The sequence below is a fragment of the Bubalus kerabau genome, chromosome 2 (assembly GCF_029407905.1).
Source record: "Bubalus kerabau isolate K-KA32 ecotype Philippines breed swamp buffalo chromosome 2, PCC_UOA_SB_1v2, whole genome shotgun sequence".
NCBI lineage: Eukaryota > Metazoa > Chordata > Mammalia > Artiodactyla > Bovidae > Bubalus > Bubalus kerabau.
Window position 1 is genome coordinate 117,896,874 of NC_073625.1, and position 25,076 is coordinate 117,921,949.

Sequence of the window (25,076 nt, forward strand, 5' to 3'; positions counted from 1 at the left end):
TCCAGCCTCATCAGGTACTGCCTCAGTGGACAGACAGACACACAGTATCCTCACGAGGGGGGCTGGAACAGGGAGTCCAGGGACAGACGGAGCGGGGGCTGATGGGAGGTGCTGGGTGCGGTGTCCATTCCCCAGAGGAGGAGGTGGGAACCGGCAGCGAGGGGCCGGCAGGCCTGTCATCTCACCAGGCCCCCCTGGGCGGCTCAGCAGGGCGAGTTCCAGCAGAGAGGGCCATGTGGGAAGCTCAGGTTCAGCCCGTTTCCTTGGCAACCGGTCTTTTCCAAACCCGAGGCTGGTGAGGATCTGCGTGGTGGGAGCCTGCAGACCTGCAGGGAAGCGGCTGTGCCAGCCTGTGGGTGGGGCGTGACTGGAGGCGGGCCAGCGTGCCACCTCAGGTAGCGGAGGGACAGGTGGTGCCTGGGAGGCAGAGGCTGGGTTCCAGCAGGAGGGACCCGCTCAGTCCAGTTGGGGGCACTTTGTTTTAATGTTCATCTTTATTCCACTTTGAAGCAATCACAGAAACTTCAGTGTCGGAATTGCAGCCCTGAGGAGCTCTATGGTTTTTCACGCTTCCTTTCCCATCACACATTTTTTTCTCTGAGCAGTGTTAACCGGATTTACTGAGGAGAACAGCCTGATTTAGAGAGATTTCTGAATAGGTTTCCATTCCAAAGGAGGGCAAGGCTGGCCCAGAGATGCTTCAGAGGCAGGGCTGGAGGAGGCTGGCCGTGAGGGTCAGCGGGAGCAGCAGCAGGAGTAGGGAGACCCTGGAGGCCGCGGTCGCTGAGGGATTAAACACAGACAGTAAAGGGCCTTTAAGTGCCAGGAGCTGTGTTTGTGGCCCACTGCCACTCATGTGCAGGACTAGACGGAGCGTATTTTTGTGTACTAAATTCACTCCAGGCTCCCTCTTGCTACCCTATTATAATTTTTCTTTCCCCTGGTTTCTTTACATATTCATTTCTTTCAAAATTACACTACATGTATATTTATGCAGTTGCCTGAATCCTCTTTGGATGATTATTTTTAACATTTATATTCATTATCCAGGTCTGTCTGGATTCCACAGCCAGTGTTTCTGCTATAACTGTTTAGACCCTCTCAGGGCACTTCATCTTGATCATTTGCAAAGATGCAGAGTGCCCTTCAGTTCACTCAAGGTTTGGGGAGAAAGGCTTGGGAGGATGCCCAGGGATTGTGCCCACTCTTCTGTGGGGTGTGACCCTGCCAGCCCGCCCTACCTGTGCCTGAGCACTGCTGAGACAGCATCCCTTCCAGAGCCACCACGTAGTCGGGGCCCAGCCAGCTACGATATGTCGTCTTTTCTCCCACAGGTACCACCCGGACGGTGGCATCCTTGAAAAGCAGGTCTTGGCCATGATAGCTGGAGGAGTCGAACATTTTGAACCCATTCTTATTGTGGTCATCTCCAAAGAGGTCCTGGAAGCACACAGCAGATCAGCTTTGCATCTGGGCTCACAAATGGTCACCTGGGTATCACTTGCCATTAATTGCTTTATGCACCAAGGAGCAAGGAAAGTCAGGTGCCAAGACTCTGCTTTAAAATCATCGACTCAATGACCTCTGTCACCAAAGCTGATGTGGAATAAGAGATGACCAGAGCCACCACAGTAAGACAGCCATCCAGAAACATCACACCAAACCAGCTCTTGGATATTGAAGCCTGAGCCTTCACAGGAAGAAAACTCAGAAATGAGAGAGGATGTGGGTGAGATTACTGAGGGGTCTGCTAAGTCTGCTCAGCATTTCTCATCCTTTTCTACCAGGCTTTCTCACTCTTTTTTATGGGTATCCTTTATCCCCAACCAAAATGATTTCATAAGAGAGCCATTCCTTCTGATACCAGTGCTGAGAAAGTACTAGGTAAGTTGAATATCCTTTACTAACCCACCCTCCTCACACCCAAGAAGTTCTTGAGGAGCTGTTCTCTTCCCTGTTGAGGGTTCTCAGGGTGAGTGTGCTATGGCTCCTGCCCTAAGACAGTCAGTAAAAAGGCCAGAAGGGATGTGAGAAATGAGGAATACATACAGGACATCAGAAGAGCATGGACAAATGCCCACTTCAGCCTTCAAATACTGGTCAAAGGGGAAAGAAAGAGTAAGGTGGCTATTGATCTTTTGGGGGTACTCATGGATCCTCGTGAGGATCTGATGAAAGCTCTCAGCCTTCTCCCCAGAAAAGTGCACATCCATATAGGGCTCTTCCCCCACATCACTTCAGAAGGTTTCGGGAACCTTGGGGAAGCCCACAGACCCAGAGTTAAGAACTCCTGAGACAGAGGGATTCCATAGGAAAGATGAGATTAAACATCATTTCCAAGGTTAGGAACTGGCCTGGAGGGTCAGCTGGCTCTGCAAGTCTGTGGTGCTTATGGAAGGAGGGAAATGAGGTCAATTTCAGTCTATATCAGGTTGGGGGTGTGTCGAGGGGAAGGTTTGGAACCTGGGGCAGTCTTGTCAGATGGCCTGTGTTCAAATTTCAGATGTGTTTTGAAAGTTGATTTGTTGACTGACTGGAAGTAGGGTGTGAGAGGAAGACAGGAGTCTGACCTGACTCCTGAGGAAATGGGAAATCTGAGGCTGCTATTCACTGAAGTGGGGAAGATGGAGGGAAAAAGAGGAGTCCAACTTTGACTTGTTCAGGTCAAGATACCTGTTAGAAATGGAAATGTCAAATAGGCAGCTGCCAAAGATGCACGTTTGAGATTAAAGGGTGAGACTGAAGCAGGGTTGAGGATGTACACTCAGCAGTCATTGGTATATGGATGGTAGTTAATGATGGGGCTGGATGAGATCAGTAGGGGTATAGGTGCCGACAGAGAAGAGGGCTTAGGATGAAGCCCGGGGTGCTCCAGTGGTTACCAGCCAGGGAAATGAGGAAGAGCCAGCAAAGGGGATGGAGGAGAGGCTGGGGAGGTGGTGGGAGAGCCAGGCAGGCATGGGGCCTGAGGCGCCAAGGGGGAAACTGCATTCAGGAGGGCGGTGAACTTCAGGAAGAGGGAGCTGCAGCCAGTGCTGCTGAGAGGCCAGGGAGACGTGGACTGAGAAACAGCCACAGGATTTAGCAGCACGGGCCACTGAGACCTCGACCAAGGCAGTCTCAGCACCTGGAGGGGCCTGTCTGGAATAGTCTCCATCCTTAAGAGAGGCCAGGAAAGGAGGAATTGATGACTCCAGACTAGAGATGGCTCTTTGAAGGAATTCTACTATTAAAGGGAGTGGGGTTATGGTTATAAGGGAATGTGAGACCAAGAGAAGGTTCACTTGTTTTTACAGGATGGTAGAAGTAATAGCAGGTTTGTATGTTGGTGGGAATGGTCTGGCTGAGAAGGGAAAATTAATGGTGCAGGAGACAGAGGGGACAGTGGTTGGAGGGATGGCTTTGACTAAGTGACATTCACAGAATTTCTGAGAAATTCCCTAGAATTTCCTCAGTTTCTCCTGAAGTCTGCTCCAGGTAGACTGAGGTGACTGAGGGGCTTGGCTCGCCTCTGTCACCATCCCCACCCCGCAAACCACCCACGGGGCAGCTCCTGCCCTCGCTCACCTGGGCCTTGTCCAGCAGTCCATACACAGTGAAGATGTTGGTGTCTGGACGGACCATGACAGCATGGGATGGTATCTGTGCCAGGTTACAGGCTGCAAACTGGGTCACCTCAGCCCGGGCCCCATTGGGACACAGCAGCTCATAGTCCTCTGACATGAGCTCAGCAGCCCAGGGCTCAGAACTGTGGCCTGAAGGGATGAAGCAGAGTGGGGGAGAGGATAGAGAGACTGCTCTCCTCAGGGACCCCAAGTCCTTGACTGTGATATCTGGCCAGCTCCTCAACCCTCTACACTCTTCAACTGCTCTGCTCTATCTATAACCAGAATGAGAGAACCCAGCTGGGCTTATAATGTTATTTGTAGGGAATAAGAAGCATGTACTATGTAGCAATGAACTATATTATCACTCCCATTTTACAAGTGGAGGAACAGGCTCTTAATCACTCTTTAGCAAAGAACTCCATCTTTGTGTCATAGGTCTCAGGCTTGAGGGTACAATGGACTCTCCCCTAACAGCTGAAATTCTCAAGCCAGATGGAATAAAACATCACATGTTGTGATCTATAAGAGGCAATTTCAAATGCCCCTTCTTGCAAAGAATCTCATCAGGTAGGCTAGAATGGGACCCAGGAATCTGCATTTTAAACCAGTAACTCAGTAATTCTGATGCAAGAGGCTGGTCCAAAGGCTTCCTGACAAACACTACTTTCAGGAATCATATTATTTTGTGCCTTTGTATATTCACTTAGTATACACTGCCTTTCTATCTCCAGAAGGAACTCCAGGTGGGTCCTTGAGTAGAGAGAAAAAAATCTGAGTGGCTCTGGGAAGTGGGTGCCTCTCCGCAAGTGAACCTCACAAGGGCCCCGTCTCCTCCCTGAACCTCCAGCCCAGGACACAGAGGGCACAGGCTGGGCCCAGGCAGGGCTCACCGCTCCCTCCTTCTGGGGGATGACCCCCAGTGCTGTTGGTGGGTGGTTGGCAGGTGAGGGGGTTATGACAACAGGGCCTGGAACTCTTCCAGCTCTGTTGAGGCAACTGGTTTTCAGCCTTAATGACTTTCATAGGCATGGTGGGATCTGAGTTTTGAAATACTGATTGATGTTTTTTCCCTGCATGTCTTGCTTTCCCTTCACCAATCTCTACCTTCCCTTCAGGCCTTCTGCCTTTCTGCCCTGAGTTCCTGGGAAGAGATGTGTTAGGAGAGAGTGGAGAAGACTTAGCTTCCAGTGTTTGGGGTTGCAAAGCCTGGGGTGTAGGCAGGGTATACAGAAAACGCAAACAAAAAATGTTGAAGGGAAATAGTTTCCAGTCTTCAAAATGCAAAGTCCACTTCTCTCTCCTTCCCCAAGGAGGGAGAACAGAACGGGGCAGGGGAGTCAGGTACAGGCCTGCAACCCAGTAGAACTTCAGGTGGGGGCCTGGGGCCCCAGAGCAGAGTTCCTGGCCTCTTCTCCCCAGTGGAGCCCAGGAAGGCGACTCCAGGGAAAAACACCACCTCATGATGTGAATGGGGGGCGTGCCCTGCCTCACGCACCGTGGGGCTGCAGTGACTCCTGCACACGGCACTGACGCGGCGGGAACAAACACAAGCTCTAATGTGAACCGAAGACCCTGGGGCGAGCGGTCCCTGCCACCCGACCCACACACCTTGGTGCCATGTAAACGCCCTGGAAGGGGCTTCTCTAAACTGACTGAGTGGCTACCATTTTGGGAGAATGGGAATTTGGCTTCCAGAGAAATAGACTGTCAGGTGGCCTGGGCACTTGGATATGTAGCCCGAGGCCTGTTCTTACTGTTTGGCCCTTGGGCTCCTGGGCTCCCCAAGGGGCAGAGCCTTCTAGACTCAGTCTTTCCCTGCTGCCACTTGGCCTGCAATCCCAGGAACATCTAGTGCTAGATTCTGCTGGAGATGGGGAAGAGCCCTACCAGTCTGGCTCTGTCCTGTCCCAGGGCTGACACATACCATTTGTATTGTCAAAGACCGTCGTGTGCTTGACAAAGGCAACGTCCCCTGCATTCTCAACCAGGCACCTGCCACACAAGAAGTCAAGACAGGTATTGGCAGGAGGTCCCATCCTGGCCCCTGGCCCCAGGCCCCCTGCCCTGCCGCCCGGCCCCAGCCCACCGGGTACCTGAAGGCGCCACTGTGGCCGTAGTACCTCTCCTGGCTGCTGCCCACACACTTGTTGCGGCCTTGCTCATCCCCCACGCAGAGTGCACACAGTGAGGAGGGGTAGTTTTTGGGGTTGTTCACAGGCACACAGCTGGCACTGAAGAACTCACTCACCGCTGGGGCAGAGGGAGAGGGCTGTGTTGAGGGGCCATGGCAGAGAGGGTGACTGCTCCCCCACAGATCTGCCCCCCTTGCCTGGTGCTATGGCTCCAGGCCACCCATTTGCTCCTGCCCATCCAGCTCAGAGCGGCACGTCCCCTCCTGTGAGGATCACGGGGATGGGGGAATGCAAAGATTGTCTAAATAAGAGAACCCACCTTCCCTTGAACTCCCTCAGGGACAGGGAACTCACTACCTCATAAACTCTTCTGTTCCAGTCAGAGCAACTGCCCAGCTGTCTGGGAGTGGGAGCAGCCAGTCCTGACACCTTACATGTGCTTGTGTGGGTGGTTAGAAAAAAGATGTGTTATTTTCCTCCAACGTGCCAGCCGGGACAGAGGTGTGTGTGCAGCCAGCTTCCTCCTGCCTTCCTCACACCATGAATGTGCATGATTTAACACCCAGGGAGGGCCCTGCCTATGGCATATGGTAGGTGCTGGGTAAACGTGTCTTCTTCAGCATTTATATAGATGGCTGGCTACTTCCCAACAAGGTCCCCCAGATGCCCAGTAACTGGACTAGACAGCCTGTGAGCCAGGATGGTGTGAGCCAGGCCTTGAGCAATGCACTTGGCCTGCTCCCTGCCCCACTGGAAATATTCCACTCAGAGTAAGTGGGTAGGGGTACCCTCCACAGAACCAGACACCATTGTCCTGGGTGTGGCCAAGAATATTCCCTAACCTTCCCGAGAGCAAGGGGCACATCAAAGAGGAAGAGGAAATCTCTCTAGGGCTGCCTTCTCTGGGGTCCTGCTGGGAGAGGACCTCAACCCTCAGAACTGGCCCTGACCCCAGTGAACCCCCAAGAAGAGCTTACATATGTGTCTGCAGGGGGCGGTACCTGTGAGGACGTTGCAGTCCCTGGGCCGGATGAAGCCCCTCTGCACGAGGGCGCCCACAGGGATGTCCCAGCCCGCGGGGCTGCCGAAGCCCGGGTGGCAGGAGCGCTTGCCCCGCAGCTCATCCAGGGTGAAGGCATAGGAACTGTTCCGCTTCACCACGGCCACCACGAAGTACGAGTTACTCCTGTCCTCCCCTGGGGAAGGGACACCAGTGAGGCCCTTCATCTGTGCTTATTGGCCTCGGCTGAGCAGGAACTAGGCCAGAGCCTGCAGATGTTCCCTCCAGTTGCTTTGACCTCAGAGCAGTGGCTCTGACCCCATGCACTGCTCCCCACTGCTGTCAGACCCTGGCTGCCCAGGCTCAAGAGCGCCCAGGCCAAGAGCCAGGCGGGTGTTCAGAGAGCATTTCTGGCAGCGAGACCTCTGCGTGTCCCCTCATTGCTGAGGGGCAGCCTGTGGGGCTCCACTTTTCAGCAGCTCCAACTGCTGAAACCAGAAGAATTTCTTTCTTTCCTTACACTCAGGTGGTATTTTTCTCACCTTCTGGGAGAAAAGTGGAGGCATAGCTGAGGTTGCAGATGCGCTTTCCCTAAGATGAGCGAGTTCTCACGTCCAAGTGGAGTGGACCTGAGGTCAGTAGACCTAGGGACAGAGCACCTGGGCCCCGGCCATTGAAAAGGTGTTCATGAGCTGACAGGAAGGTGGGTCCCAGGGCCACCTGCCATGAGCCACGTGGTCTGGATGGAAGAGGCTGAGGAAGCTTTCTAGTTCAGACCCTGGCAAATTACTCAGCCTGTTTTTGTACAGCCTGGGATGCAAGCTAAAAATAATTTTTGTATTTTTAAAGCGTTGTTTAAAAAAAGAACATGCAGCAGAGTCTGTATGTGGCCTTCAGAGCCTGAAGTGTTTACTCTCTGACCCTTCACAGAAAGTTCACTAAAGCCTGCCAGGCTTCCAGTGACTGGGTGGGTACACTGTGCCTGGGGCCAGAGTGGTTTTCCTGTGACAGACAGCAACTGGGAGAAAGACTTTTTTAGAGAAGTTTTTGTAAAAAAAAAAAAAAAAAATCAACCACCTCCCCGCTGAGGCCAGTGGGCTGGCACCCGCACTCACGGGTATAGTGCTCCCCGGCTGCTGGGACCAGCCCATATGTCTTCCCTGCTGTGTAAATGTCCTCGCCCTTTAGGGTCACAGCGTCAATCTGCCCAGCCTGCAGAGGGGACAGAAAGAGTGGTCAAGCTGAGGTGGGTCCCCAGACAGCTCTGGCTGTCAGGATCTGACAGAGGTGCCAAAGCTGGGTCTCTCAGGAACTCTGGCCTCAGGCTCCCTACCCCTGGGAACCCTATCCTGCCCCATCTGCCCTTTCCTCTCCTTGTAAGGATGCTTGGAGGACCACAGGCCTGAAACCGTCCAGCATCAGCACTCCCGTTCATGGGTGTCTTTCAATCTTGCAGCGCATGTTTTCTGAGGGTCTCCTGTTGCCAGACCCTGTTCTGAGCAGAACCTAGCACAGCGCCTGCTCTTGTGCTCCATGTGGGTCTCCCCATGGCTCCCTAGCCTCAGGGACCCGGGCATTGCACCGCACCCCCAGAACCTGGCCAAGGACTGGCACACCGCAGGAGTGCTTTACATGCTTCTCAAATGTGCCCGTGAATGGGTGAACGAGCCAGGTCTGCAAAGAAGACAGTCTCAGGGTCTACGGGAGGAGGCTCCAGGGTGGAAGGATAGAGCCCTGCCTCAGGAGTAGCCCAGGTCCGTCCCCCCTCAGAAGCCTCTAGAGCCCTCCGGTCACCTGTGCCCCATCCCCACTTGTCCATTCTGAAGCCTCTGGACAGGTGGCTCCTCAGACCCTGCAAAGAGATTAACTGATAATCAAGCCATATCCCAAGGAAGAGGTGGTCCAGGGAGAGAGGGGACACCGGCACCCCAGGAAGGTGCCCCTCACGGTCCAGGGCTGAGGCTTGAAGTTATGACGACAGAATAAAGGCAGTGATGTTGATATTCTGAGCCTAGGGGGGCATCTCTGGGGGACCCCTTCCCTCCCATTTAGATCTTCTCCTACACATTGCGATGCTGAGGAGGAACCCAGACCCTAAGCCACAGCCCAGGGGCCAGGCCAGCTGACCCCTGCTTGCCTGGGTCACTGTGGTCAGGCAGGAAATGGATATTAGAGCTACACTGGATATTACAGCTACACTGGACATCATCTCTGAGAGCCTTAGAAGTTAGAACTGAGGATCTCTGAGCCTTTTGCTGGGGTTTTCAGGACCCCCCCCCCCTAATGCCAGCCCTTTCCTCCCGTGGTCCTCTGTGAGCTCAGATGAAGAGAGGAATTGTTCCTGGAGAGAGCTGCAGCTCCCTGCAGCTCTGCCTGGTCTGGGGCCCCTGCAACTAGCCACTCCTCCACAGGACAGCCTGCCCACGACTCGGAAAAGAAGAGTCCCAACCCCTGAATCTCCCTTCCTCAATTCCAGCTGGCCTCCCCTCCCTCAGTGCCATATCAGGCTCCAGGCTACCTCTGGGGTGAGAGGCTCCCCCACCCTTGACCTGGGTGTCCTGGAGCAAGTTACTTCCTCAGCCTCCCCTAACCTCAGTCTCCACTTCTGATAGTAGTCATACCCACCCCCCAAGTGTTATCATAAGGATTAACTGAGATCACCCACATGAAGGCTTAGCACAGTGCGGGGTACGTGGGAAGTGAGTGCTTATGAGATTGTTAGTGTCATGATCCCGGCCCCATGTCATTCCTGCTCGCTTGCCTCTTTTCAAGTCAATGTGCTGCTTGGCTGGGGCAGGGTGGACACCCCAGGGCGTGTGACTTGGTTTGCACTTGAGGACCACCTTGAAAAGAGCTCCTCACCATCAGGCCCCACCCTAGTTGATCTTAAAAAACCAGGAAGGAAGCAGTCCAGGAGCAGAGGAGACTCCTGTGACCACAGTAGGACCTCAGTCCTGACTGCAGGGCCATGGGGCTGCTTCCCATTCCTGGCCTCAGTTTCCAGTCATAGAAGCAAAGCAGGACAGAGCTGAATGGGTCTCAAGACCAGGGTCAGGTGGCAGGCATATTAATGAATGCTTTAATCAATTTAATGGGCCACGATAAGCTTAAAATAATAAGACTAGGATAGAATACACAGAAACTATTAGCACACATTGCACTTAGTAAAGGTGAGCACTGTTTGGTTTCATACCTCTCTATAGGGGATATATATTTTTACAGGTTTATTTCTGAAAGAAAACTTTTTTGTGTGCTAGACTGTGATGTAAAATGTATTTCTGATTGCATTGAAGCATCATTTATAAATGATGACCCAATGCCACCCATCGATGTGCACAAGAGGAAACTGAGACTCAGAAAGGGACAAGGACTTGCCCAAGGCCACAGCATCATCAGTGCCAAGCTGGGCTAGCCCCATGGTCCTTCTGCTCCTGGCCCACCTGCTTAGCAGGGAGGAGTCCCTGGGCTCCCCCAAGGGAAACAGCCCCCTTCTCCCTGCCTTTCCCGTACCCCTCGCCAAGGGGTGGTGGCTGCTTCCTGTGGCAACTTCCTCCTCCCTGCTGTCTGGGGAATTGTCATAGGAGACTTTCTTCTACTCAGGCTGCCCTGTATCCTCCAGGTAGGCAGAGGGAGGGCCAGTAAGGACCATCCCAGGCACTGCCACTGCCTGCCCACCTGGCCCGATCTGCCCTCTGGACACAGCTCCCACCTGGATTCGTTCCATGCACTGCTGGGGGGATTCGGCTGACACACACTGGATCTCTGGCTTGAGCCTCTGACGGCTGAAGGCCACAGCCATGTCTCCACACTTCTGGATCTCGGGTGTGGACAGCACACACCAGCGCAGGTAATGGGGCAGTCCTGTGTGGGTGTGAGTATGTGATCACACTGGCCTGCATCAGGGGCTGGCCCTAAGCAGGAAGAGCCTAGAATCAGACCCAAGAGAAATTCTGGCTCTTTCTTTCCATGGTTAGCTATAAAGGTAAGTTATTTCTCCATCTGATCCTGTTTCCTTACCCAGAAAAGAGAGGACAGAATCCCTTTCATGGGGCTGTGAGAAGGCTTGAGGCACAGCATCTCTCTGGCTGTAGGTGGTAGATACATGGGGGTGGGGGCTAGAGGCATGAAGTCATTGGTAGACTACTGTAAGGGTCCAGATGAGAAACAGTGCCAGAACCAGGGCCATGGCCACATGGTGAGGAGGAGGAGTGAGGCACTGTGGGAAGATAGGGGCATTGTGGGAGAAGTGAGGCACTGTGGGAGAATGGGGACATTGTGGGAGGATGGGGGCATTGTGGGAGGAGTGAGGCACTGTGGGAGAATAAGGGCATTGTGAGAGGATGGGGGCATAGTGGCAGGAGTGAGGCACTGTGGGAGGATGGGGGCATTGTGGGAGAAGTGAGGCACTGTGGGAGAATGGGGACATTGTGGGAGGATGGGGGCATTGTGGGAGGAGTGAGGCACTGTGGGAGAATGAGGGCATTGTGGGAGGATGGGGGCATTGTGGCAGGAGTGAGGCACTGTGGGAGGATGGGGGCATTGTGGGAGGATGGGGGCATTGTGGCAGGAGTGAGGCACTGTGGGAGGATGGGGACATTGTGGGAGGATGGGGGCATTGTGGGAGGAGTGAGGCACTGTGGGAGAATAAGGGCATTGTGAGAGGATGGGGGCATAGTGGCAGGAGTGAGGCACTGTGGGAGGATGGGGGCATTGTGGGAGAAGTGAGGCACTGTGGGAGAATGGGGACATTGTGGGAGGATGGGGGCACTGTGGGAGGAGTGAGGCACTGTGGGAGAATGAGGGCATTGTGGGAGGATGGGGGCATTGTGGCAGGAGTGAGGCACTGTGGGAGGATGGGGGCATTGTGGGAGGAGTAAGCCACTGTGGGAGAATGGGGACATTGTGGGAGGGGTGAGGCATTGTGGGAGGATGGGGGCATTGTGGCAGGAGTGAGGCACTGTGGGAGGATGGGGGCATTGTGGGAGGATGGGGGCATTGTGGGAGGAGTGAGGCACTGTGGGAGAATGAGGGCATTGTGGGAGGATGGGGGCATTGTGGCAGGAGTGAGGCACTGTGGGAGGATGGGGGCACTGTGGGAGGATGGGGGCATTGTGGGAGGAGTAAGCCACTGTGGAGGGAGAAAGACAGGACTTGACAAATACTGGGTGGAGGGGCAAAGAGACCCTTCAAGACAGACCCTGGGGTTCTGGATCCCACCCCCCAGAGCAGGTAGGGTTTCCAGGGTACAGTGCTGCCATTTGACTCCAGAGATGCTTCTTCCTCAACCATGAGAGGCAGGGAGGTGGAAGAAACAGGTTCCCATTGAGGCCAAGAAGCACACACACCTCCTGGGGTGTGTGTCCTCCTGTGGCCACCTCTCCAGCAAGCCTGACCACCCCCAGAGTCAGGCTGGGGCCAGCAGGAGAAGAGAAAGGTAGACTTACGGTTGGGGTCACAGAGGAGACCCTTCATGGCATGCAGGTATTCGCGGCCCAGCCATGCCTCATAGGTCTGCGTGGCGATGGGCACCAGCTCGGAGGTGGCGTCTTTGAATAGCAGGTTCTTCTGGCCATAGGCCTCAGAGCTGAACATGTGGAAGCTGCTACCCTCATGGCTGAACAGACGCTGTGTGTCAAGGGGCAGGGGTGGGGGCTGATGATGTACTGCGGGGAGAATCCTTGCTTCCTAGTTCAGCTCCCACTTCCTTCTTCCTGTGCCTGCAGGCCTTGCACCCACTCTGAGGACTGCATGAGCTTTCTCCTTCCCTTGCGCTCCCCAGTGCATTCTGCCTTTTCACACTCAGCTGACTGAACACATGGCTCAAGGCTCAGGTGTGCAATGGTACTGAGCACAAGCAGTGGGGCCGAATTCGGTGTCAGGATGAACAAAACTAACCAAAGCTGGTGTGGCCTGTGGGCAGAAACTTGCTGCTGTTCTATGCAGCAGTATCAGTAAAACATTATACACCACATTTAATTAATGGTGCACTTTGACATTTATTTTTTTAGTCATTTTGTTTATTTGCTCGTATGTTCTGCCTCTGGGTCCTGCTGCTGCTCTGGCTGGTGCAGCCCCGGGATGGCTCTGAGCTCCCACCCGGGTGAAAGATGAGAAGGTCCTGCCACCCCGAGAAGCTATGTGGGGTGCCCTGAACTCACCTGGCCTTCGTTGAGCAGCCGGAAGATGAGGCCTCCATCTGTGTCAGCCCGGACCACCACGGCGTGAGCTGGTACCCGAGCCAAGTGGCATTGCCTCCATTCGGTGACATCAGCCCTGGTGCCGTCCTGGCACAGCAGCTCAAAGTCCTGTGACAGCAAGGCCTGGCCCCAGGAGGGCAGGGTTTTCCCTGGGAAGATGGGAAGCCTGTCATGGGCCAGCTCCTGTCCTGGGTGGGGCTTGGTAAGGACATCGGTGAGGACCCTTGGGACGGGGCCTGGGGAGAGCCTAGGGTGTCACAGACCACAGACACACAGTGAAAAGCGACCCTTACAGGAAGTGAGAACCAAAACCGCACCAAGAAGTGAGAACCCAGAATCATACCAGGAGGTGAGAACCGGAACTCAGAATGAAGAGGAGCTTGGTGGCTGCACTGTACAAAATCAGGTGTCTCTAGAGACTGTGTCTATTTACTTACATTTTAAATTTGTCACCAATTTCTAATAAAAAGGATTTCAGATATCTGACAATAAAATAACACATATAAACAGAACTGCTTATTAAAGACAAAAAGAATAAGAAAGTAAGAGAAACCGAGAATGAGAGAGAAATATATCGGGAGTTCACCACTGCCATCTGGCACTAAATTTAGTTCCGAGCATAGGGCGATGGTGGAAACAAACCCTGACAGAAGAGGGCAAATTCTCGAAGCTTCCCCCACCATTCCAACTATTAATATTTTGGTATTTTTCCTCCATGTTCTTTTTTCTATTCTATCCTCTAACCATTTTAAATATGGTTAAAGCCATACATGGTAAGCAATTTTACATCCTATATTTTTTTCACTTATTTAAAAATATTTTTCCACATTACTGGAAGCTTTCCATAAAACTCGTTATAAGACTGAATATCAACACCAAACAGGAATATTAATAAGACTAATTTTAAGGATTGTAACTCATGCAATAAAATATACCACAGATGGCCCTACATAACAATATTTTAATGACTTTTAAATTTTAAAATGAGGAGGATAAACCATTGCTAGATAATAGGGAAAAAGATAATTTGTGTGATCACGAACACTCTATTCACTCCAAAGCTATTTAAAAACAAACCAAAAAACCAAGAAAGTAATAGTTTGGAAAACTCCATAAAGGTCATTTCTAATGACTGCATGACAATTTATAGCACTGTCAACAATTACTCAGTGTCATTCTCTCTCCACGCCTCAACTTTCCTCTAGTTTTAAACTGCTACAAAACCTTTGTAATAGAATTCTGGGGGATCTCTTGGCCTTCCCCTGAGACAAATGCATCATTTAGGTATTTCAATCTGCCACTCCAGTTTTCCTTCACTAGGGACAATTAAAGCCATATTACTTCACTACTTTGCACATTTATGTCAATACCACTCTTTTGCTCTTATCAGTCTTGCTGCAATCTTTAAAGACAACTCTTTAAATAATTACTTTCTTAGATTTCCTTAGATTATCATCAAAATTTTAAATGATTATAACCCAATACATCCCTAATGCCAGGCTTCAGCAATACGTGAATTGTGAACTTCCAGATGTTCAAGCTGGTTTTAGAAAAGGCAGAGGAACCAGAGATTAAATTGCCAACATCTGCTGGATCATGGAAAAAGGAAGAGAGTTCCAGAAAGACATCTATTTCTGCTTTATTGACTATGCCAAAGCCTTTGACTGTGTGGATCACAATAAACTGTGGAAAATTCTGAAAGAGATGGGAATACCAGACCACCTGACCTGCCTCTTGAGAAATCTGTATGCAGGTCAGGAAGCAACAGTTAGAACTGGACATGGAACAACAGACTGGTTCCAAATAGGAAAAGGAGTACGTCAAGGCTGTATATTGTCACCCTGCTTATTTAACTTACATGCAGAGTACATCATGAGAAATGCTGGGCTGGAGGAAGCACAAGCTGGAATCAAGATTGCGGGGAGAAATATCAGTAACCTCAGATATGCAGATGACACCACCCTTATGGCAGAAAGTGAAGAGGAACTAAAGAGCCTTTTGATGAAAGTGAACAAGGAGAGTGAAAAAGTTGGCGTAAAGCTCAACATTCAGAAAACGAAGATCATGGCATCTGGTCCCATCACTTCATGGGAAATAGATGGAGAAACAATGGAAACAGTGTCAGAATTTATTTTTCTGGGCTCCAAAATCACTGCAGATGGTGACTGCAGCCATGAAATTAAGACACTTACTCCTTGGAAGAAAAGTTATGACCAACCTAGATAGCATATTGAAAAGCAGAGACATTACTTTGCCAACAAACGTCCGTCTAGTCAAGGCTATGTTTTTTCCTGTGATCATGTATGGATGCGAGAGTTGGACTGTGAAGAAGGCTGAGAACCGAAGAATTGATGCTTTTGAACTGTGGTGTTGGAGAAGACTCTTGAGAGTCCCTTGGACTGCAAGGAGATCCAACCAGTCCATTCTGGAGGAGATCAGCCCTGGGATTTCTTTGGAAGGAATGATGCTAAAGCTGAAACTCCAGTACTTTGGTCACCTCATGGGAAGATTTGACTGATTGTAAAAGACTCTGATGCTGGGAGGGATTGAGGGCAGGAGGAGAAGGGGACGACAGAGGATGAGATGGCTGGCTGGCATCACTGACTCGATGGTCGTGAGTCTGAGTGAACTCCGGGAGTTGGTGATAGACAGGGAGGCCTGGCGTGCTGTCGCATGGAGGGGGGCATTCATGGGGTCGCAAAGAGTCGGACACGACTGAGTGACTGAACTGAACTTAACTGAGCACAGAGGTTTATAAACTTTTTTTTTTTTTCAAAAGCAGAACCCAATCTTCACAAGGAAAATGAACCCACGGCCAGATATGTATCAGAGCAGGCAGAGCAGCTCCCCAGCCCCACTGTGCACAGAGCAGTTTAAGCTCCACTGGTGAGACCCAGCTCTTCCTTTCCGTCAGGGAGGCTTACGGGGCCTGAAACCCGCCGCTGGGGGCCAGCCCCTCCACTCACCATCTGTGTTCTCCAGCACTGTGCTGTGCTTCACAAAGGCCACGTCCCCGGCCCCTTCTGCCAGGCACCTGTGCAGGTGGAAGCAACGAGGCAGGCTGGGGTCCAGCTGCCATCCTCCGCCTCAGGAGGTCTGGCCTGGGCCGTGCTGGGTGGGCTCTCGGCGGGCATGGGTTTCACAGTCATGCAGCCCGGGTTCCAGTTCCCCGGTCTGTGTGGCTGTGTGGCTTTGGCAAACTGTGGAACCTTCCTAACCTCTATTGCTTCTAAAGTAGGGATGAGAAAGCAGCTCCCCTAGAGAGAGATCCTTTATAATCCATGTAGATTCTGTGCAGCTGAGCTTGGGGCCTGAAAGGAGCGGGTGCTCATAGGGCGGCTGCTTAATCGGCAGCCTTAACGCTCAGGATGTTTTGAAGATGACTCTGTCCTAAGGCAGGGAATTGGGCTAGACCTTCTCAAGCCACATCAACAACCCTGTGTGGAAGGGCCCAGGACTTTATGGATCCTCCATCTGTCACTGCCCAGTGAAGGAGGCAGGTCAGGGCCCCTGGGCAAAGGGGCTGCCCAGGTCCCTACAGTCAGCAAACAAGCCGGGACTGGACTGGGGCATGTTTCCAGGAGAGGCAGGGTGGGTGAGTCTCTGACTTGGAGGACCAAGAACCATTTCTCCTCTGTGTCCCAAACTTCATTTCCCCTATTACACCCTAGGGGGTAAACACTCGGGTTCCAGGTGGAAACACTGTAACCAGAGAGAAAGAACCAGGAGACTTCCATGCCAGCCCCCACCGGGCATATTTCCTCCTTTGTAGACAGATGGAAGGGCCCCACAAGCAGTTAAGAGACTCCTGTCTCCATGGAGTACTGATTTAAAGGGCCAGCTTGAATAGGAGCAAAGAGAGGCCAGCCCTGAGTTCACGCCTTGGGGGTCCCTGCCACACTGCCCCACTCCAGCATCCTCCCTGCTGGTCCCAGACACCAGAATGGGGATCTGGGAGCAGCAAAGGGCCATTTTTGCCATTTTCTTCTCTCTGAGCCCTTACTTCTCTAAATACACCAAACATGTTGATTTTATGAGTAAATCCTGTCTGGCATATTCTGGTTTGAGGTTTTTAAACTAACCAGGCACATGAACTATAAAAAGGGTGCTTTGATGAGAGGCAGCTGACATCACCACTCCCCTAGGGGCCCATTCAATGACGAGGTGTGTTTTCCCAGTGCTTGTGGCCCCACCCCAGCCCCTCTCACCGGAAGGCCCCGCTGTAGTCGTAGTATCTCTCCAGGGGGCTCTTGTCACACACTCCTTCCCCAGTGGAGTCGCCCCGGCAGAGGCGACAGAGGGACTCTGAGTAACTGGTCTCTCCTGCCCCCGGGACACAGCTGCCCCCAAAATAGTCACTGACAGCTGTGGGAGAAGACAGAGGGGGGTCAATCACACAGCATCAGACCCCCACCCCATCCTCCAGGGAGGGCTCGGGCCACTCAGGCTGTACTCAGGAAGGCTAGACTCTGCAGACTCCAGTCTGAGCAGACCTGGGGAACTGGATCTGTTCAGGAGGCCTGGTTGGTGAAGAGGGTCGGGATCTGCAGGATTTGGGGGCCTCTTCAAGCACCCGGGCCGCAAGTCCACCCTCTTGGCAAATATTTATCCTGTGCCCAGCTACACCCTAGTGCCATGCAGGGTCAGCAAACGCTGGTACTACACTGGGCCAGTTGCATCGTGCTCGGCTAAACCAAGCTCTTCCAAGGTGGGTTCCTTTCTCAGTCTTTCTGCGTCCTCACAGGGCAGTAGATATTTGATAAATGTGCCAAGTGGCTGGTAAACCTCCCACCCCTGGTCACTGTTTGAGAGGACATGACTTCTAGGTTCTTATGCATGAGGCTCTGTGGGGGCAGAGTATCTGTGTGTGTGTTGATGGCGGAGGTAGCACGCATGTGTGTAGTCTATGGGTTTGTGTGTGTGCATGTGTGTGTGCACCACTGTGAGAAGCCCACTGGGAGGTATGAAAGTTGAGCTCATAGTAACAGCAGCTCCCAGCAGCAAGCGCACACCCTGTGCATTCTGCAAAGGCACTGTGCGCAGGATCTCAGTCCTCCAAACCACAGCATTGTAGTAAGTCTTAACCTCCCCATTTTGCAGGGGAGAAGAGTGAAGTTCATTGTGTAATCTTTCTGAGGGCAGGCCATGCTGAGCCAATGTTTTCACTCGTGTTCTTTGAAAGATGACACGCTCTCCCAGGTGCAGACAAACCAGGAGGCCGCCTGCTCAGGGACACAGGGTTTGGGGACACCCGAAACTCAGGTGTGCTATAGTCCCAAGAAGGAAGTTTGATAATAACGTAGTTGTGATGTGTCAGAGGCCACCTCAGATTGACACAGCACAATGGCCAGTGGCTGACTGGGAAAAGAAGCCCAAAGCATGAGAACCAGGGCTCTGGGCTCCCGGCCAGGCCCCCCGGGAACCCCCGCCCTCACCCAACTCTAAGGGACACATTTCGTCTGCAGGACAACCCTATTCTCACCACCTGTGAATCAATGTGGGGCTCTGATTAGCTACTTGTGAGCTTCCTGGGTACAAGCCTCGTCTGAGTCCTGAAAAAATACAGCTTCTGACCCTGTGAAGCTGATGGCACATTTATGGAAATAGCAACCATGTCTGCCGCAGGTGCAAGGCACTCCTGGGCGATGCACCGTCTCCCACGGGGTGGGCTTTGTGGGCCTCTTGTGGGCCCTGTGCTTGGCTGTGCTGTGGAAGCCTGGACGAGGGCCCAGTGCCTGGAGGAGCTGACCAACCAGGAATGTAAGTGGTGCAACACCAGGCCGGCCAGCAGGAGAGGAGGGAGTGATGTCACTGACCAGGTGTCCCGAAGGCCCAGGGGAGTGGGGACTGTGCTGCCCCTTAAAGGGTGCCGTGAAGGTGAGCCTGGGGAGAGGGTATCCTATGAGGGGAAATGCAGAGCCCTTGCGGGAGAAGCCTCTGGTGACCAAGCCCTCACCTCTGAGCACATCACAGCCCATCACCGAGAGGCGGCCGCTCTCTACCAGGTAGCCCACGGGCACGTTCCAGCCCACCGTCCGGTTGATGCCCGTGTGGCAGGACTTCATGCCTTTCAGGGTGTTGATGGTCACCTGGGAGCCCCTCTTGACCACAGCTACGGCATAATAGGAGGTACCAATCTCTAGAAGGAGGGGAGAGGAGAGTAGTGAGGGTGGCAAGGGAGAAGCTGCAAGAGAGGCTGGGACCCTGCCCGGGAGGGCAGAGGGAGAAGGGTGTGTGTGGATGTGCTCACGCATGCGCGTGCGCCGTTCTAGTACTGAGACAGCAAGTGGGTGCAATGCACATGTCATCACAAGACCCCACCCCCGCCAGCCTCAGGTGGTAGCTATTATCCTGAGATGGTAATTCATGCATTAATTTCCCCCTTTTCCTTCCCAAGCCAGCTGGCACTACATTTGCACACACCAAGGGAGCTCTGCAGCCAGACCAAAAACAGCAGTAGCCTGTAAGTCTTTTGTTTTCCAAAAGTATAGGCCCTTAGGAGAACCTAAAGGAACAGAGGGAGTGGTGTCCTGTTATGGGAATAAGGGTGGTTGCAAGGAGCAGAGGGAGCCGGGCAGGGGCTTCCCCCAGATTAGAAAAAGTGATTTCTCAGTGCGGGGCCGGGGGTGGGAGGATAGAAAGACTGGAAGAGAAACACTAGCAATGTGGTCCCAAATCACTCAAGTGAGTTACCCCAAATAGCCATAGCGAGCCGCCTAAGATGGGCCTGGTCTGCATCCTTGTGTAGCCCCCGACCCCGCACAGGGTCTCACTTGGTCACCTGATGACTGTCAGCTGAATGGGGTGCATGTGGGCAGGCAAGGGTCTAAGCCTTGCAAAAGAGTCCCCTGGACCAAATGTTGCCCGGAAGAGGCTATTCAGACAAGACAGGGATGACTCCTCTATGGGGTCCGACGACCAGGGAGCATCCCAGCACACACACACAGACACACACACAGCTGCCCGGGGCGGCAAGATGCCCATGATCAGAATGAAGTTAAATTTGAGAAAACCAAGCTGGTGTAATTTCCTGCACACCTGAGGCTGGCCTGTGCCAATCTAAGTAGCCCCATCGGGTCTCACCCCCTGACTCCCCAGTGTGGCCATCCTTTCTAGCTCCTGGAACACACCAAGCTCTTTCCTCCCTGGGCCTTTCTCAGAGCTCACATCTCCAGAGAAGCCCTTCTGCTGCTCTATGTCAGCAGGTCTCCCATCGCCCTTATCTTCTCCTGCATGGCCGTTACTGTGCTCACAGCACCCAGCACATCTGTAACTGAAGCATTTGGTGTTTATTTACCATGTGACTCCTGCTCTGTGAGGGCAGGAATGGGCTCTCTTGTTTACTAGTCTATGCTCATGACTGGCATGGAGGTGCTCAATTGACGTGTTGAATTAATTAAAAGAATAGCTGTGTCTGGGGCCCACGAGGCACGGCTGTTTCTGGCCATTGAGTGGAAAGGCTGGCTGGTTTGCAGGGCTGGACCATGTCCTGTGTCCTCTGACAGTCATCAAGTGACCAAGTGTGCTGTGCTGGGTACCAGGCACCGGGGCTATACAAGGATGCGGACCAGGCCTGCCTCAGGGGACTCGCTGTGCTGAGGACAGAAAAGACAGACAGAGGGGACAGGACCTTGTGGAGTGAGTGAGTGCTCTGAAAAACAGGAAGGAGAGGCCTTTCCAGTGGTGGGAGGGCCCAGGGGAGCTCTTTGGTGGGACAGCTGAGCTGGGCTTGGAGAGACTAGAGGCACTGGACAGGTGGGGAGGGGATCCAACCAGCAGCTGAGCCAGAGGCAGGTGTGGTGTGAGTGCAGGACCCACATTCCTGACTGCACCCATGTGTCAGGGGCACTCAGACCCGCTCACTGAATCCACGTGACAGGGCAGGGATCACTGTCCCGATGTTATGGTCCGGAGGAGGGCGTGTGGAGGGCGTCAGGGGTCACAGAAGATGACGGCAAGGACAGAACCCTGATCTTCATGGTCTGTTGGGCTCTGCAGCTCCTGGTCACCACTTCCTGTCCGGCCCATCCCCACTGCCTGCTGTATCTCACAGAGGTCACTGGGATGCAGGCAGCTGGGCCTCACTGACGCCCTCTTCACCTGGCTATCATGCCCAGCCTTATACCAGGTTGTGGGGCAGCGCCTCAGTAAGAGCTGATGGGTGAAAAGGGGCTTCTGGGCTCCCCATGAGGAAGAACAAACTCAGGTCAGCTCTGCGTGTTTCTGGCACCCCCGGGTCTCAGGGGCAGGACACTCTGGGGACAGGACCACTGACCAGCTCGGGGGCTATGGAGTCGGGCCAAGTCCAGCAATGACATACCGCTGAGCGACCTCCTCTCTCCTGCCACCCTTCCCACTTGCCCTCTGACCTTGATCGTAAACCTCGCCCACCACAGGCTTCAGGCCGTGCTCCTTCCCCGCCTGGTAAATGGCTCCTCCATCCAGAGTGATGGCATCAGCCTCCTGGGCCTGCTGGGAACACGTAGGTCAGTGCAGCCTGGCCCCAGGGCTGCTCAGCCAGGAGCTTGGGGATGTCCACCAGCCTGCCCTCGAATAGCCCTGGGGGTGCACACAGTCCTTCCATCTGGCCCAGGAGCCCCATCCTGGCTCAGCCTTGCAGGCCCCTCCCTGCCAGGGCCCAGGGGTCTCCCCTCATCAGGACCAAGGGCTCACCTTATTTTTCTAATTATATTATTTTTAATTTTATTGGACTCTGGTGGCTCAGATGGTTAAGAAGCTGCCTGCAATGGGGGAGACCTGGGTTCGATCCCTGGGTTAGGAAGATCCCCTAGAGAAGGGTATGGCAACCTGCTCCAGTATTCTTGCCTGGAGAGTCTCATGGACGGAGGAGCCTGGCGGGCTACAGTGCATGGGGTCGCAAAGAGTCGGACATGACTGAGCGACTAAGCACTATAATAGATACACATAGCTAAAAATAAGCACAGAATGAAAATCAGTGAAAAGTGAGTGTCCCTCACTTTCTTGTTTCTCCACCCCTTGTCTCTACCGCTAACCTGTTTCCCGGGTTTTCTCTCTAAGATGCAGGTTGAATCCTACAGATGCTCTCTTCAGTTCAGTTTATTCCTTTTCGTTTTAAAAAACACAAATGGGGTCATGATAGAATGATGATTCAACATAATTGCTTTCCACTCTTACGGTGGATCCAAGCCCTGGCCACATGGACTCTGACTGGATTCGCTCTGGGGGCATATCCGGGCTTGAACTGGAAGGAAGACCCAAGTGCCCTGTTCCTTTCCCCAGTGCCTCCCTCCACACCTTGTCCTGTACTAAAGTCCTGCCTCTTAACTGTCAGCGCTAGTTAGCAGACCTCCCACCACTCAGGAAATCTCTCCCACTCCCCACTCACCCACCCAGGACTGTCCCAGAAAAGAAACAAGCCCTGTTCTAGAAAAGTCCAGGGAGGAGGGAGAAACTGCTGTGGGCCACTGAGTGGTCTGTTGTACGGGCTCCCCTGGCTGGGGCAGGTCGTGTCCCCCATGTAGAAGGGCTCTGTATAAGGAAACTCTGCCTCTCAGACACCTTTCCCCATCAGTGCCTGAGCAGGGCCCTCCCGGGGCCTCCCAGCGCCTGGCCTGCCCCTCCTCCGCAGGAAACAGGCTGGCCCTTGTTACCAGGGAAACTCAGGCGATCCTATCGCCCAGCCCTGGCAGGGGGACTTGGGAACCTTTCCCGGTGAATGAGACTGTTGTGTGCTCCCTCCTGAGTCACAGCCCTCTTGTCTGGGCAGAACGGAAGGGAGAGGACTCACCGTGATGAGCTGGACACAGTGGTCAGCGGAGGTGCCCTGGACACACAGGACAGAGGGCTGGATGCCTGCTTGCTGGAAGGCCTTGCTCATGTCACTGCACTTCTGCTGCTCTGGGTCTGAGATGGTGCACCACCGCACCTCCATCCCGCCAAGCACTGGGGATGGGCAGAACAGTGAGGCCGGGCCCCTGCAGCCCCAGCCCACTCTGGCATCCTTCAGCACAAATAGCCAGTCCTCGCCACAGCCCTGCCCTCCCACTGTGGGGTGCTAGGGCACAAAGAGGTGTGGCAGCCCAGGAAAGGGCTGGGCTCACCTGTAAAGCCATGTGTGGGCCATGCATTCCCTGCACTTGCCCGGGGGCAGACATCTGGCCCTTTGCATTGGCCAGGGAGGATCTCCTGGTGTAGCAGCCAGGTTTTCCTCCCCCACCCCTCCCTGGCCTGGAGCACAGCCTGGTGGATGGAAGGATCACCGGCTGGTTCCTGCCCCTCTTGAGACTTTGTGTCCTCTAGCAAGAGAGTGCTGGACTGGGTCCTCACCCTCAGCAGTGTCCCTGGGCCCCCATCATAAACTAGGACATGAGACCAGGAAATGGTTGTGGCTGCCTCCTGAGGAGACTTGCGCCCCTTGGAGCATCGGTGGTTACATCCACGCAGACCCACCCTCTGTGGGCAAAGCTCCAGGCCCCTGACAAGGGGAGGGAGGGGAGTCAGCAGGTTGGCTTCACGTTCCTCTTCCTCCAGCTGGTGACTTCAGGCAACTTATTTGACCTCTCTGAGCCTGTTTTATTGTCTGAGAAAGCAGATGAGGGCAATACCTTCTGCGCTAGAAGTAAACCTCCGTAGAGAGTCAGGATACAGGGTCCTCAGTTGACTTCCACTTAGGCTCCTCCTCTGGTGGGGACCCTCTTGGGTCCTGGGATCTGACCAGGTCAGAGTTCCAGAGAGCCCCCAGTCTAGGGGCCCAGCAGGGAGCCTCCTCGACTAATCACCCTCCCAGCCAGGCCTGCCCTGAGGTTTTGGGTCCATTTCCACCAGGCAAGGACCCTCCCACGGCAGTCTGTGCTTCCCATCCCTACTCCAAGGGTCAAGACTGCAGATTCCTCCAGTCTCCCTTTTGCCCCTCTTGGCCTCCCCCAGCTCCGCCCCAGGGATGTAGAACTGCTCTCCTCTCTCCAGTGCTCCAAACCTGCACCCTGGTAGATCTGGCAACTGCTGGCCCTGATCGGAGTGGCAGGTCCATTTTCTGTACTGATGGTCAGAGCAGTGGCTTAAAGCCATCCTTTCACCAGCCTCTGCCCGCGATCCCTGCGGGCAGCCGGGCATCTCCCCGGAGGTCCCACCTCAAGTCTCAGCGTCAGGGATCCTGACTCCTTTGGGAGCGGACTGCCAAAGGAGAAGACCCTGCCTGCACCCCCTCCTCTGTCCATGCTGGGCACCCTGGAGCGGCCTCCAGGGCAGTTATCTCTCGCCTCCTCCCCTCCAGTCTCTCAGAGTCTTCTCCCGCCTCCCTCCGGAAAAAGTAGAGCCTCTCTGGCTCCTAGACCCTCCCTGGGCTTCCTAGGCATCGAGAGCATTCACTCTCCGGACCTCTCCGCATCCAGGACTCTCGCCTCCATGCCTCTGCCGGCGCCTCTCCTTGGCTCCCTTCGCTTTTTCAATGCCCAGCTCAATGCCGCTTCCTCCAGGAAGCCCTCCAGACATCCTGGTCTGCTCCGGTCAGTGCTAGTACCCTCCCCTGTTGTCCTTCGCGCCTTTCCTAATCTCCCCTCTTTCCTGGGAAACAAAGTTCAGGACACACTTTTCAGCCCGCGAGACCCTCCTGTGGCTGGGGGTGGGGGTTGTGGCTGGAGAACCCAGGACCCGCGCCCCAGCTCCCTCTCCCAGGGCCGGGCGGCGGGGTCTCACCAGTGCGCAGAGTCAGGAAGAGCCGCAGAGTCAGCAAGAGCCACAGAGCCACGCTGGAACCCCGCATGGCGCAGCTAGCTGGGGCCGGGCTGGGCGCGGATTTTGTCTACTTCTAGGTCCCAGAGGGTCAGCAGCAGCGGGGCTTTCTTCCTCCTTCCTCTCTGGCACTGGCCTTCAGCTCCTTAAGAGCGGCCGGGGCGTGCTTTGGTGGCGTCCACGCCTCTAGCGTGCACCCGCCCACCCTCGACTGGACACCTGGGCTGACCTGGGTGGCCCTGCCCTTCCCTCTGGTGCCCCCTGCTGGAGCCTCTGCAGGTGCGCAGTGGGTGGTGGAGTAGTCTCTCAAGTCTCTTGATCCCCGTGCTCCTAGGCCTAGACAAGCACACACAGCTGTTTCTGAGAGTCAGGTAACTGCTGTCTAGGGCTTGATTCCCCGAGCTGACCGGTGTTTCTGGGCTCTCTC

At 54.0% G+C, this 25,076-nt stretch overlaps 1 protein-coding gene across 1 annotated transcript; it reads right to left on the bottom strand.

Annotated features, from left to right (window-relative positions):
• Positions 1–554: 554 nt before the first annotated feature.
• MELTF (melanotransferrin) lies at positions 555–24,772 on the bottom strand. Its single transcript, XM_055570298.1, has 16 exons — positions 24,614–24,772; positions 22,707–22,861; positions 21,307–21,406; positions 18,894–19,076; positions 17,146–17,302; positions 15,904–15,971; positions 12,899–13,086; positions 12,185–12,365; positions 10,450–10,601; positions 7,856–7,952; positions 6,742–6,936; positions 5,702–5,858; positions 5,533–5,600; positions 3,568–3,755; positions 1,242–1,440; positions 555–783 (listed from the first exon to the last, which is right to left on the bottom strand). The coding sequence occupies exons 1-16, from the start codon at positions 24,678–24,680 to the stop codon at positions 701–703; spliced, it is 2,238 nt and encodes a 745-aa protein (XP_055426273.1). The 5' UTR covers positions 24,681–24,772; the 3' UTR covers positions 555–700.
• Positions 24,773–25,076: the final 304 nt, after the last annotated feature.

Bases quoted from the DNA above. Each gene is read 5' to 3' on its own strand.
- MELTF (XM_055570298.1), bottom strand. From the start codon at position 24,680: ATGCGGGGTTCCAGCGTGGCTCTGTGGCTCTTGCTGACTCTGCGGCTC. The intron at 5,859-6,741 runs GTACCGCCCCCT...CCTCTGCCCCAG, and splicing joins GGACTGCAACGTCCTCACAG to CGGTGAGTGAGTTCTTCAGT. The intron at 1,441-3,567 runs GTGAGCGAGGGC...GTGTGCTTCCAG, and splicing joins GACTGCTGGACAAGGCCCAG to GACCTCTTTGGAGATGACCA.